The sequence below is a fragment of the Crinia signifera genome, chromosome 12 (assembly GCF_055691185.1).
Source record: "Crinia signifera chromosome 12, ASM5569118v1, whole genome shotgun sequence".
In the NCBI taxonomy this organism is placed as follows: domain Eukaryota; kingdom Metazoa; phylum Chordata; class Amphibia; order Anura; family Myobatrachidae; genus Crinia; species Crinia signifera.
The window spans coordinates 26,845,694-26,860,969 of record NC_139228.1 but is presented as its reverse complement, the minus strand read 5'-3'; the positions used below and the strand labels follow the sequence as shown (position 1 = coordinate 26,860,969).

At 38.1% G+C, this 15,276-nt stretch overlaps 2 protein-coding genes across 2 annotated transcripts; one reads left to right on the top strand and one right to left on the bottom strand.

Moving 5' to 3' along the window:
- Window positions 1–1,167: 1,167 nt before the first annotated feature.
- LOC146049501 (olfactory receptor 12D1-like) lies at window positions 1,168–2,109 on the top strand. Its single transcript, XM_083166044.1, has one exon. It carries the CDS (start codon window positions 1,168–1,170, stop codon window positions 2,107–2,109), a length of 942 nt encoding a protein of 313 aa, XP_083022170.1.
- Window positions 2,110–13,136: 11,027 nt separating this feature from the next.
- Window positions 13,137–14,066, bottom strand: LOC146049500 (olfactory receptor 12D1-like). The gene has a single exon (XM_083166043.1). The coding sequence runs from the start codon at window positions 14,064–14,066 to the stop codon at window positions 13,137–13,139; it is 930 nt and encodes a 309-aa protein (XP_083022169.1).
- Between the last annotated feature and the right edge of the window lie 1,210 nt (window positions 14,067–15,276).

The following is a 15,276-nucleotide window of genomic DNA, read 5'->3' as shown; positions in this document are numbered from 1 at the left end:
ATAACCAGATAAAAGTGCCATAATAACAGAGCTCCAGTAAATAAAACGAAAAGTAGAAGATGCTCTCATTTCCATTTGTACAAATAGAAAGCCAGAAATAATTAAACAAAATTATAACTGCAATTTAAAAAAAAATATTATATATACTTTTAGCAATTATGAAATCTATCATCCCATTCTACATAGTACATAAAGCAAATTGAACTAATAAAGATTATGTCTTTTTTAAAGGTTGGAAGAATCAATATACAGGTCGGGTATCCCGTATCCGGGCATCCCGTATCCGAACTATTCCAAAAACCGTGGTTTTTTGGAATAATTCAAATTATTTTTTATTTTTTTCCCCCCTAACCCTCTTTTAATACTTACCTAGTCCTCCGGCGTCCACGGCAGGCCTTCAGCATCCTCTCCGGCGTCTCCAGCGGTCCCAGGAGTTCTTTGCACGAGTGCGCGCGCGCGCCGGTGATGTCACCGGCGCGCCTGGGAACTTGCGCAAAGCACTCCTGGGACCACTGGAGACGGTGCTGGTGGCCTGCCGTGGACGCCGAGGGACCATCGGGGACCCACCAGGGGCAGGTAAGTATGGCAAAAAAAAAAATATTCCAAAGACCAGAATTTTCCCTTATCCGGAATGCTCGTGGTTCCGAGCATTTCGGATAAGGGATACTCAACCTGTACCTTCACAGCTGCATGATGCTCAGAAATTGTTGTTACAAATAAAATATTACCACCTGCAACGCTTTTTCTGAGTCATCATAAATATCAAAATGAATGAGGAGCATCGTAATGTTGTACAATCAAGTCATGGAATATTAATGTAACCAATGTGATTTGTAAATTTACTGTGCCACGTTCTATCTTGACTGTGCCATATCGTAGTGTGGGTTCTTTACCATTTACTGTACTAACACAAAAATAATTCATGTTCATTTTCACGTCATTTAAAATTGTGTAAGTTTAATTTGGGACTTGTTTGCTAGGTAAGTCTTTGAATAGGTTATCTTTCCTATTAAATACTGCATTTATTAAATTCTAATTCACTACAGTATATTATGTATTTTCCTTTAGTGTAAGGGGTTTACATCTTATTGTGCCCTTGTATGGCTTTTATTTCTTGATGTGTAAGAACATGTTCTAAAGTTCCGCATAGATTATGTAAAAAGTGAAATGGAAATTCTAAATGAGACATCAATAGAAGGATTTATCCTACTAGGTATCACTGATCTACCTAATCTACAAATCTTCCTATTCCTCCTATTCTTCATGTTCTATGTATTCAATTTATTAGGAAATTTCAGCATTGTCATATTGATTATTAATGACCAATGTCTTTACAAACCAATGTATTTTTTTTTGGGCAACCTTTCATTTTTGGACATTTTCTACTCAACTACTACAGTCCCCAAGATGTTGTCAGGTTTACTGATAGGAGACAAGAGAATATCTATTTTTGGTTGTATAGCCCAGCTTTTCTTCTACCACTTCTTGGGGAGCACGGAGGCTCTACTTCTAACCTCCATGTCCTATGATAGATATGTTGCCATTTGCAATCCTCTTCGATACCATGTCTTAATGGCAAAACATACTTGTATCGGGTTGGCTTCCAGCTGTTGGTTCATTGGATTTTTATACTCATTATCACAAACTATTATAACCTTCAGGTTGCCTTATTGTAACATGAAGCCAGTGGCTCATTTTTACTGTGACATTAAGCCGGTTATAAAGCTAGCCTGTACGAACACTCATCAAAGTGAACTTCTAGTGTCAACAATCTTTGCACTCGTTGCCGTCAGTACGTTTTCACTTATCATTATGTCCTATATGTTTATAGGATCCCATCTGCTGAACATTCGATCCACCCAAGATAGATGGAAAGCATTCTCTACCTGCACTTCTCACATCACTGTTGTCTTTCTGTATATTGGGACAGCACTGTGTACATACCTGGGACCAATCACACAGAACTCCTTAGAACAAGATAGAATTAGTGCTATTTTGGTAACAGTTATAACACCAGCATTAAATCCTCTAATCTACACACTGAGAAATAAAGAAGTTAAGAGGTCCCTGAAGAAGGTTGTGGGAAAAAATTGTTCAACTTTATATTAAAACTGTAAACTATACTGTACTTTTTTCTATATGATATTCATAAAGGAAAGGCAGTAACCATTGAAAATCAATAAAACTAGGTCAGTTGTAACATTGATCTTATTTATGGACTTTCATCAACATTATCCACTGATGGTAATAAGTTTTTACCTGTCATTTTCATGGACGAATAAACTCTTATGAACTTCTACAGTAGACAAGTGGTCTAGAGAAACAATATGCCTATTATCTTAAATAATAACTTTATTTTTTATTAACCGATGGAGCAATCCTCATCTAGCCGTCTCTGGGTAGTCATGGTGAGCCATGGTGAGCCATGGCTATCCAAGGTCTATTGTTCTCAGCTGCAATATAATACATAGAACAATACACACTTAATCCTATTAAAGGGTTAGATAAGGGTGGCTCCATCTGGTATTTTAACATGTGAATGTATTGCTTGTGAAGATTATATTCATACTTAACTATTTTTTACCAAAATTGTAACCATAACCCTAACCTCACTGGCACAATAAATCCATGCACAATGTGTTTATTTACTATGATGGGAGTTATATTATATAATCGAATTCTCTGCACATTTTACATCTGCCCCCCTGCAGTGCACATAGTTTTGTTTATCTAAGAAGGAATTTGCCAGAAGGAGTGAACCAGAATAAGGCCCTTAGTTCTTATAATGAAACATTAGTTTAATAGGTCTGTAGGTAATAAACAAACACAAATGCAGTCAGCTGCATTTGGTCATAAATAAATGAATAGTCCCAAACCCTTATACCCAGGGCTATTTTTCAGCAGGCTCCAGCAGGAACTGAGGCCATTATTCTAGTTCACTCTTTCTGACAAAATATTTCTTAGATGGACAAAACCATGTGCACTGCAGGTGAGGCAGGTGTAAAACCCCACCCAAATCTAATTATCGCTGCACAAGTAACACCTGCCTCACCTGCAGTGCACATGGTTTTGTCCATCTAAGAAATATTTTGTCAGAAAGAGTGAACTAGAATAAGGGCCTCAGTTCCTGCTGGAGCCTGCTGAAAAATAGCCCTGCTTATACCTAACCGATTACCTTTTGGTAACTTTTAAGAAAGTCCATTTTAATGTAACATTAAATCTGTTCTTAATCTTCCCTGCATGAACAGCCACAAGAAAGTTCTAGAGTCAAAATGGTTTACAATTTATTCAATAAAATGATTTTACTTACCACTTGTTACACAATATCTATGTTAAGGGTGAGGAAAACACCTTCCAGATTTTTAAAGATTACCAAACAAGGCATGATAATAACTTTTATTCAAAAATGGAGTACATATTATGGAATACAGTTTATTTTTAATTGATTTTGAATATATTATTGTCCAGATTGTGGTTTTGATCTGTGATACACATGTTTGGTCTACTTGTGAAGCATTGTAACACTTGCATGTCATTTCCAGTGTTATCTCTTCAATTTCTTCACGAAGATCACTTTTACTTGTCTGGCTACATTAAGTTTTGTTACTGGGAACATGATCAACTCGAAGTCAGACATAAAGAATAAGCAGAATGTCCACGAGGGACTAACAGGCGCTGATTAGGGTTAGATTCCCAGCTGCTGTGTGGGGTGGGGTAGTCACGGCCACTAAAAGGGGGAAAAGAACAAGCAATAGATAACACCGCGCTACTTCGAGGAGGAATAAATCTGATTGCCACCATGGGATAAAAAGCATAGGATTTAATCACAAATCTCAATTAAAATACAAAACAATGTACTCTTGTGTTGATCGAAAAAATATATATGGAAACATTAAAAAATAAAAATAGCAGCATGTGTGGATGCTTTCTTTACCAGTCTTTCTGGAAGTAGGTGATCTAGTAACAATCCAAGAACCTTTCCTATAATGACCTCAAATTGCTAGAGATGGATCCCAAGGCTGACTTCATACACTCACTATTGTAGATCCTCACTCGATGAGCATATAAATTGGCAAGGAGTATCCTGTAGTAGAATGGCATCACAGCATAGGGAAAAGCTTTTGGCCCATAGTTTGAATCAATTGTACCAGTCTGGTTCGGGGTTGGAGTACCGCTGTAGATAGATCCAATTGGAATTTGTCCAAGGGAGGCTGGTTAGTAGCAAATGCTGGTAGAATACCTGACGCGTTTCACCAGTTTAACTGGCTTTATCAAAGGCCCTTTGATAAAGCCAGTTGCACTGGCGAAAGGATTTGCTGGACAAAAGGGTTATCCACAGTGCCAAAAACTGCAGAGAGGTGGAGATTGAGTAGAAAAGTTAGGTCCTTTGATTTGGCATCATGCAAGTTGGTGCTGACTTTTTTGATGGCAGTTTCAGTGAAAAGGAGAGAATGGAAGCCAGACTGAAATGGGTGAAGCAGAGAATGGGAATTTTAGGGGAGCAACAGGTCTTTAATTTTTGTCCTTCAACTGATTTTGCTCTACAGATTTTGCTTTCACCAAATTCTCTCCACAAGTGACTACATCATTTTTTTGTATCATGTGCCTTCTAATTCATCCATTGAGACAACATTAAACATTAATTACACAGTGGTCCTTCTCGTCTGTGATATGTACCAAAGTTAGTGACATCAGTTTTATATTTTATTGAGAAAAATGCAATATATACACATATATATATATACATATATATATATATATATATATATATATATACATACATATATATATATATATATATACAGTTGTAGGAGAACCGCACTCAGTCCACAAAAGGAGACACAGGGTGGTGCTCCACTCTAGAGGATCTTCATCCCAATCATACAATTTTTCAAATGAAGTAGGCACTCACCAGCACTGAGAGTTGTGCAAAAAATGCAGATAAAGTTTTATTCCATCAGGTCATCAGTAATAGTAACTATTACTGATGACCTGATGGAATAAAACTTTATCTGCATTTTTTGCACAACTCTCAGTGCTGGTGAGTGCCTACTTCATTTGAAAAATTGTATATATATATATATATATATATATATATATATATATATATATATATAGAACATGTGGGGTGTCCGGCACTCCTCGCTGAACAATGTACACGTGCCCGGGTGCCTTCCCCAGTGGCCTTGCTGCCACTAATACAACCTCCGATAAAGCAGGCGTCACTCCAGGTCTTTGGTGAATCAGGTGATATTTATTTTTTCCTTCTAAACGGTCAACGCCGTTTCGGGCAGTCGCCCTTCGTCAGGACCAGAGGAAACAAAATGAAACAGTGCAACAACAAAGTGTAAAAAACAAATGGACTTACATATAGGGGACCCGCCGTGTAGCGTCCTCCTCCGTCTGGGACTCCTGCTGACAACTTCCGGGATCTCCCGGAAGTGACCTGTCCGTCCTGGCAGCGGAGGAGGCCACACTAGGGAAAAGTGCAAAACATGCCAGTACATTAAAAATCTGGTATAAAGTGCAATGTGCTTCATAAAACAGTGTTTACAATATGATATAGTGCTTATATAAATGTGCTTATGCTGAAAACAACACTTAATACGCAAACATTTAAAAACATTCCTGCGCACTTTCCCTGTGCTTATTTCTGAATAACCACAAGATGGCAGTGTGGCGCAACATCCTAACCAGCAATGATTGCTCTAAGTATTTGTTTTAATACACGGCGGGTCCCCTATATGTAAGTCCATTTGTTTTTTACACTTTGTTGTTGCACTGTTTCATTTTGTTTCCTCTGGTCCTGACGAAGGGCGACTGCCCGAAACGGCGTTGACCGTTTAGAAGGAAAAAATAAATATCACCTGATTCACCAAAGACCTGGAGTGACGCCTGCTTTATCGGAGGTTATATATATATATATATATATATATATATATATATACAACCAATATTCCGGCACTCCTCTGTGGCTTTTTAGTGTCCTTGCTCAGGTGCCTTCTTAGGATCTGGTTCTAGACGGCCATCCCCCAATATGAGCATGTATAAGGAGGCACTCTGAGTCGATTCAAAAAGTGAAAAAAACTCTAGTGTTTAATAGGTGGGCAACGTTACGGGGCTGCGCCCCTTTCTCAAGCCTAAACAAGTGAGTCACTTGAGAAAGGGGCGCAGCCCCGAAACGTTGCCCACCTATTAAACACTAGAGGTTTTTTCACTTTTTGAATCGACTCAGAGTGCCTCCTTATACATGCTCATATATATATATATATATATATATATATATATATATATAGATAGAGAGAGAGAGAGAATATATATATATATATATATATATATATATATATATATATATAGATAGATAGATAGATAGATAGATAGATAGATAGATAGATAGAGAGAGAGAGAGAGAGAGAGAGAAAACCAGGGATGCCTGGAACAGCACATGGTGAAGGTGGGTGTCCTCATCAAATAGCAGCACTCCAAAAGAATCCATTCAATGGTAATTTAAGCAATGTTTCAATACATCAAGTATTTTTTTATCAAATTACCATTGGATTAATATTGGATTATTTTGGAGTGCTGCTTCTTCAACATATATATATATATATATATATATATATATATATATATATATATATATATATATATAAAGTTGAAAAGTGTGTGTGACTTTGTGTACGTGTCTGTTGCATTGCGGGCACACCGTGGCCCTCAGAGCCGCCAAATTTGGCAACAAGGTACCTCTTGACCTGGTGGTGTGCACCTCAAAGCTCTTTTTTGGTAAATTTCACTTAGAAACGTAAAAAAACCACCAAGGTTCAATTTGCCTCAATTGATGATCTGGGGAATCGAAGACAAAGGAACAACACCACACCCGATTTCATTGCTGTCATTGAGTATAGCTGTGTACACACGGTGCAATATATTGCTCAGTGTCCAGTTTTCATCAGCGACCGAACAGGAGACTCTGCCAGGGGAGCCTCAAAGGGAAACAGCTGCTCCTTCGACCAGCGACCATTAGGAGGCAGAACATGGGAGCGTGCACCCGGCAATTTATCGCTGAAGCACAAACAAATCACTGGCAATATGGTCGCTCAGCTTATGAATGCAAACACATTCTAACATTATGGTGAAGGCTTTCAACATTTGGGAATAATTGGGGAAATATATAGACCACACATCACACACCCAAGTACACATTGTACACACACACATATATACGTAGCACACCTCACACACTTACACATTGGACAGATACACACAACAAAACACACACACATACACATACATAACACACCACAAGCAGTACAACACACACCCATATACACTACAACACACCCAAAAACAGTAGAACACACACAAACACACAGAACACACACACTTATACCCCTTTTACACCACAAATCCCGGATCCGACACAGCATTTGGAACATGGATCCAAGCCAGGTCAGATACGGGATTTGCACCATTTACACTGCGGTGCCTACCTGCAGTGTAAACGGGAGCAGCACTTGAAGATGACATCTCCAAGCACTGGGATCGCGATCACCCCTGCTGGGACCGCCGATCATCAGCCCAGCACGAAGTTAAGCTGCTGGGCTGCCCCCAGCCCTGGTGCATCCCCCCAGCCCCTGTCCGTGAGGTTAATGGATGTAGCACACAGGCATCCATTCACCTCCTCCCTGCCTCTGCAGAGTACAGCAGACAGCAGCGGAGGCTGTGTGCGACCCCCATCCAACCTCCATATTGACCGCAGGATGTTGCGGTCCGGAGGTTGGGCTTCACCCATTGATGTAAACAGGAGCCGGGTCAGATGAATGTGCCAGGTAGCAAGTGGGAGGAATGTGACATGTAGTGTGACATAGAGGTGCATGTCCCTGCTTCACCCCTCCATCTCTGTCTCTGTGTCATCCCACTGTCTCTGTCCATGCGTCACCCCACCATGTTGCATAATGTGAATTTTGGCTCAATCCGGGTGGCATAATGTGAATTTTTGCACAATCCGTGTGGCATAAAGTGAATTTTGGCTCTTTCAGTGTGGCATGATGTGAATTTTGGCTCAATCCTGGAGGCAGGAAGTGAATTTGGGCTTATTCCAGGTGGCATGATGTGAATTTGAACTCAATCTTGGTGGCATGATTTTAATTTTGTCTCAATCCATGTGCATAATGTGAATTTTGGCTCAATTTATGTAGCATAACGTGAAGTTTGGCTCTTTCAGTTTAGCATAACATGAATTTTGGCTCAATCCAGGTGGTATAATGTGAATTTTGGCTCATTCCATGTGAATTTTTTTGGCTCATTCTGTGTCGCATAAGGGGAATTTTTACTCAATAATGTTTAAGGGGCAAGTGTAAGGGGGTCTACTACTGTTTTGCATATGGCATGGTACACTAGACTCAAGGACATGCCCCCTTTTGAGTAGCAGCACCCTCTTTTTCTGGAGTGTGCACATAACTTCAGCCTTTAATTTCCCATACCCCCACTTCAAAATTTCCACTTCAACTACTGCACACACACATTTATATATACATAGCACACCTCACACACTTACACATTGGGCAAATACACACAACACAACACACCACACCACACCACACCACACACAGTACACAAACCCACATACACTACAACACACACAAAAGCAGTACAACACACAAACACACACAAAAAAATGCATCATAGGTTCTAAATCTCAGGAGTGGATGTGGAATTCATCAACACACACAAGCTATCAAGTCAGGAGCGGTGCGTTTCAAACAACAACACCACACCTGATTTCATTGCTGGCATTGAGTATCAATACCAACACATTCTAACATTATGGTGGAGGTTTTAACAAATTACAATCTTGGCCATATGACATTTTACAGCAATTTTGGAAATTAAAGAAAACCCCAAGGTTTTCCCGGGCAATGCCGGGCGGGTCAGCTAGTATATATATATATAATTTTTTAACTTTTCTCATTGAATATCGATATTCACTGGAAAAACAACCAAGATACAGCAACATAGGATTTTAACATAATTTTATCGCAATTAACTTGATATCGATTATATTTCATTTGTTAGATGTTTTGTGAATAGTACACAGTAAAATGTAATACACAAATATAAATATTCTTCTTTGTGGGCCATCAAAGAGACAATATTTTCTCTATTGTTTGTGTTAATTGTACTTGGCAGCATCCCGGTGTCCATTATTCAATAGATATACCGATCCAGCAACTGGGACTCATACAAGAGAGTACCTACTTGTGAAGAATTTTCCAATCCCCTTTGTCTTCTTACAAGATTTAAAGACCATCAAATAATTAGGACATCACATTTGAATTTGCAGAGAATGCTTGCACCTTATAAATAAATGTGTATTATAATATACATATATTTTGATATATGCTTTAAATGGTGAGTGCTAGCTATATAAATACCAATACAGTATGAATCATACTTGCCCACTCGATCAATTTCTGTGGGAGACACATCATTTTGCCTGGAAGAGGGGCAAACATCTCCCCAATCTGCCCACTTCCTAGTAATCAGGGCAGAATGCGGAGGTAATTACGGAATCTCAGCATACTCCATGAAGGGGTCAGGGAAAAATGATGTAAATGAGGCAATAATTAAAAGGCACAAATATACACCACTATATAGCTCAATTATTACTGGTATAGTGACCATGTTAAGCTGACCCTCAAAAAGCCGACAATAATAAAAAAAGAATGGGCTGCTATCAAAAGCTATTAGAATTGAAAACATTTTAACCTAATACACATTATAAAAATACACATACAGTATCATACAAACATGCAACAGAATAATAATTCCTCAATAGTGCTAATAAACAATTTGATTATGGATTCTCATTGACTACTTAAAGATGTGTAGTCTGTATGCCCAGTATAGGATCAGATCAAATGTTGTCCAGAAAAGCAAATGGTGTCAATGACAAAAATCTCTTATACAAATGCTGCTCATTCAATCCCGGCGGATTGCTGGATTTAAGGTATTGTTTCTATATCGATATCTGAAATAAATATATAGCTTTCCATTATAATATGAAAAACATTTTAAAATTAAACTGTAAAGCAATTCTACACAACATTATAAGATTTATCTGACACAAAGGTTCCCAAACTGGGTGCAATTGCAAGAGTGCCTTGGGTTGGTAGTCCAGGACCAAATTCTTATTATAATTTATGGTCAATGTAATAGGTAAAACTAGTAAAAACCAAATCAGAAATAATATACCGTAAATACGCAGGGGTAAATTTACTTAAGCTTCTAAAAATGAAAATAAGTAATGCTGCCCATAGCCACAAATCCGATTCTGGCTATCATTTTCTAGGATGCAATAGAGCAGCGGTTCTCAAACTGTGGGTCCTGACCCCAAAGTGTGTCCCAACCACCTCAGCATGGGGTCACGACTATGTTGCTGACCATCAGGCAAATGTGTCTTTGGAGAGGGGACAGGGTATAAATCATTAAGTAAACACCCACTGCTTCCTTCTTCCATCCCCCTTACCCCCCCCCCTCCCCCCACTGCCTCCCTGTCACATTGGCGGTCACTTCACTTCAATGACCACACATGTGACGGGCATTTAGTAGTAACTTGCTGGGGTCCTGTAATAATTTTTATTGTCTGATGGGGTCCCAGAGCAAAATAGTTTGAGCATCCCTGCAATAGATAAATGACAGACATAATCTGATTGGTTGCTTGAAACATCACCTCTTTTCATTCTTAGAAGCTTTAGTTCTACTGTAGTTGATTGTAGTTATCAAGAGGGCATTACCTTTGGCCATAAATATGCCTTTAAATGTATAGGTACAGAACTTGAGTTGTTTCTACTAAACATGCAGTACCACATATTGGGCCTTATTCTAGTTCAATCTTTCTGACAAAATCCTTCTTAAGGTGCGTTTTACTTCAAAGTGAGATCTATATTGCAGTGTAAAATCCAGTATTTAGTCTGCACAGAAACAAAATGACTCATCCAAATCTAACTCTCTCTGCACATTTTACAGCTGCCCCTGCAGTGCACATGGTTTTGTCCATCTAAGAAGGATTTTGTCAGAAAGAGTGAACTAGAATAAGGCCCATTGTGTTCACATGTAAAACACGGTTCCATATTGAGGTTTATATTTTATAGGTGCAGAATGCTACTTTAATATTGCAATTGCCAATTTAGAGATGGAGTTGCCAGTATAGATATTTAATTTTCCAATTTAAATCTGAAGATTTGTAATTTAGACTGCACATTTAGGGTAGGAAAATGGAAAATGGCAAATTAAAAAATGAGATTGCAATCTAAAAATAGAGATCTCCAATTTAGAAATGGGAATTGAAAATCAGTAATAACAATTGCTAAACTGGAAATGGAAAATGAGAATTTAAAGATAAAGATTTAAAAATGTATCAAATTTAGAAAATACAATTTCCAATTAAAAGATGGAGATTGGCAATGTAGAGAAAGAAATTTAAAATTTTCCAATTTAGAAATAGGAATTGTAAAAATTAGAAATGATGAGTGAGATTTAATGGGATGAGAGATTCAGAAAGTGATAGATTTAGTAAGAAATATCCAGTTTTTTTTAAAGCGGCAATCATTTAAACCAGTTTGATTTTGCAGTGTAAATGATTGCTGCTTTAAAAAACTGCAGATTTCTCACCTAACCTCTCACTTTCTGAATCTTTCATCCCATTAACTCTCACCCCATGATTGGCAATTTAGAAATGGAGCTTGAGAATTTTGAATTGGAGATTGCACGTTTAGATAATGAGGTTTCAAATATAGAGATAGAGGGCCTTAATCACCAGGGATTACTAGTTAGAGAAAAATCAGTTGCTTACGATCAAAAAGCAGCTGCCCAGAAAGAAAGAATAACCGCCACTTGCAAATTTGCGATTGCATTTGAAATAGCGATGCTTTTCACAGATCCATTCGCAAGAACCAAACCAGTTTGATGGATCAATGCTGAATTAGGCCCAAAGGTTGCAAATTTAGAGATGGAGTGCAGTGCTAACTTAAAGATACTGTAGCTATAGACGTCCACAGAATTAGAGCTTACTTTTTTCTTTGGGTACATTACTCTATATACTTTATAATTAAATTTGTAAATGAAAGGCTTCTAAACAACTTTTTAAAGACAAATTTTTTATCATGGACTATGTACCTTGATAGTGTTCTTTATAAAAGAAACTGAATGTATTAATATCTCTTGATTTTAAGAGAAGAATAATTTTAAAAAAGTTATCATGTATCGGGAAATATCTTAGAGACTTTAGCATGAACAGCTTAACAATCAGTGCATGATTATCAAAGTTTTTTTAAGAAGTGACAAGTGGTTCTGTCTGTAGGACTGTCATACCCCACATTTCACTTGTTTTTTTTTTTAATTCAACTTCTTCATTAATTTAGAATAATCATTTTCTGTGGTTGTGTTAGAAGGCTTTTTGTCAGAGAGATGAAGGAATTCATAAGTCTAATTACAATACTCTTTGGCATCTTTATATTTCTATACAGCATATTCATATCATTCACACAGTCTCTTGATTATTTATTAAGCAGTCTTTGCCACTATAGATCGTTAACACATGCAAAAACAATGCAAGACATGGTCATGACTTTTTGTAGAATTAATTATTCAAATATACTTTCAATGCAAATCTATGCAAACTAATTGAAAAGTCACAAAGTACACACTTTTTTGAATTTATTAAAATATATACTGTGCCTAAATTTGGCATCAGACAACTCTCAATACTAATATACAATATGAGACATTACTATATATTGCATTAAGTGGTGAATTCTAATGGTTTTATACAAGGATACAGCATACGTCACTGAGATGGATCCCATACATGTACGGATTTAGTAAAAGTGTGGATACTAGAACACAGATAATATATATTACTTATGCACCAAGTCTTTAATAAAATATCCCAACAACATCTTCAGTAGTCATACTCTACATTATGTTTTTCTCTGGTCTTTTTCTTCCCATAGGTAGCATATAATAAACTTGAGCTTAAGGTGGGTTTTTTTGGGGTACAGATATGACATTGAGATATTGAATTGGTTTTGCTGAATGTCAATGGATCCAGTTCCATGAAAATGCAATGATTGCAATCACAGTCTAGAAATATTTAAGAGTCTTTTCATTGATTTCTGAACCTCCTGATTCCTCAACGTGTAAATAATCGGGTTCATAGCTGGTGTGATTACTGTAAACAATAAGCCTGCTATCCTGTCCTTTTCTATGGAATTTTCTGATGAATTTCCAAGATAGGTGAACATTGCTGTACCATAGAATAGAAAGACAACTGTAAGATGTGAGGAACATGTTGAGAAAGCTTTGACCCTTCCATGTGAAGAGGTCATTTTTGTAATTTTAATAATAATATAAAAATAGGATATTATAGTAAGAACAAAGGTGCTAGTGCTTAGAAAACCAAGGACATTCGTCAGTATAGCTTCATTGAGGCGGATATCTGCACAGGCTAACTTTATGACTGGTTTAACATCACAGAAAAAGTGTTTAATTTTGTTAGAATAACAAAAAGGAAGCTCTGAAGTTAATATTGCATGAATTAATGACGTCATGAGGCCAATGACCCAAGAAATTAAAACCAATTGAATATACACAGTTCTTCGCATTAAAGTATTGTATCGTAATGGGTGGCAGATGGCAACATATCTGTCATAACCCATGAAAGCCAGGATAATACCTTCTGTGCATCCCAAAAAGTGAAAGAAATACATTTGGGCGATACATTCTTTTAAAGAGATAATGTTATCATGCCAAAACCCTACCATCATCTTGGGAACTGTGGTTGAGGAAAAGCACACATCTACAAATGAAAGATTAGCCAGTAAGAAGTACATAGGAGAATGTAGAGAAGCATCTTTAACCACTAGGAATATAATCATGAGATTGCCAAATATAGAAAGAAAGTAAAAGAAGAGGACTAAAGCAAAGAGGAACTTTTGAAGCCATGGAAGGTCGGTAATACCGGTGAGGATGAACTCAGTCATCAATGTTCCATTCCACTGTTCCATTATCTCAGTTCAGAATTAAAACCTTAAAACAGAGAGTAAAATTCACCCAGTTCTAATAAAACTAATTCATATTGAAAACTTTAATTCATATTACAGGTGGATAGCCTACGGCATTGACAAGATGCATGAGACAGGGTAAACCCTGAGGTTATAGGATCCGGGTGCCTTTAAGAGTTAACTTATTTTAAAGTATTTTGCATTTACTTTGTTGACAACCAATGAGGTTCACGGGGGCATAATTATTTGATTTTAGAAGTGGAGGTCTCCTGGAAGTAGCATCATCTGTGTATCTTGAAATTGGTCCCTCACTTTGGGCCTTATTCTGGTCTGTGCGTACTTTCCCGCACTCTTTCGGATGGCGTTTTTAAGCCGTCTGCGCATGCGTGGGCAACGCTATGCGCATGTGCCACGCAAGGTCTCCGTACTTGTTCTCACCAATACCGTACAGAAATGTGCACTGCATTCACTCGGGAAATATGGGAGTATTATGGGCGTCATTTGGAACTACACAGGGACGTAGTTTCAAAGTGGGCTAAACTGGGCGTAAACATGGGCGTACACGAGGGAGTGCACTAATTCTGGTACGCGTACATTCGGACAGCACACCGAATGCACGCGAACAAAAAGGCAGGAAACATGCGGTCTTCATAAGCAAGTATTGCTTTGCGGACACCACTCGGTCATGCGCTAGGCATTCGGAACGCCCAATCAGTACGGGCACACCTCAACCAATGTCAGCTGAACACAATACAATCCACTCCTTTACTCATTACTCATTAATTACACTCTTGTCATTGCTTCAATTGGAACCATTGCAGCTTAAATGGCCCATTACTAAACACACAAATATATGCTGCATTTTTGACACACATTTACACTGCAAGCAATGGACAGAACTTCCTATCACTAATATAAATATATATGTCACTTTTACACCGCATCGGTGCGTACGGGCACGATCCATCTGTTCTGACGCGGTAAGACCGTGCATACGCTGTAAGACCGTGCAGAATATGTGTGTGTCCACCGCACATGCAAAGGTTTGGATGTCGTCCGTAAACACGCCCTCTTCTTAAAGAGTGAGTCCGTCCGAATGAGGAGGACCGGTGGGCGTTTCTTCGTACGATGTCCGCACAGCGTGGCGTGCGGACCGTTCCGAAATAATTCAGAAATATACGCACCAACCAGAATAAGGGCCTTTGTTAGGAAA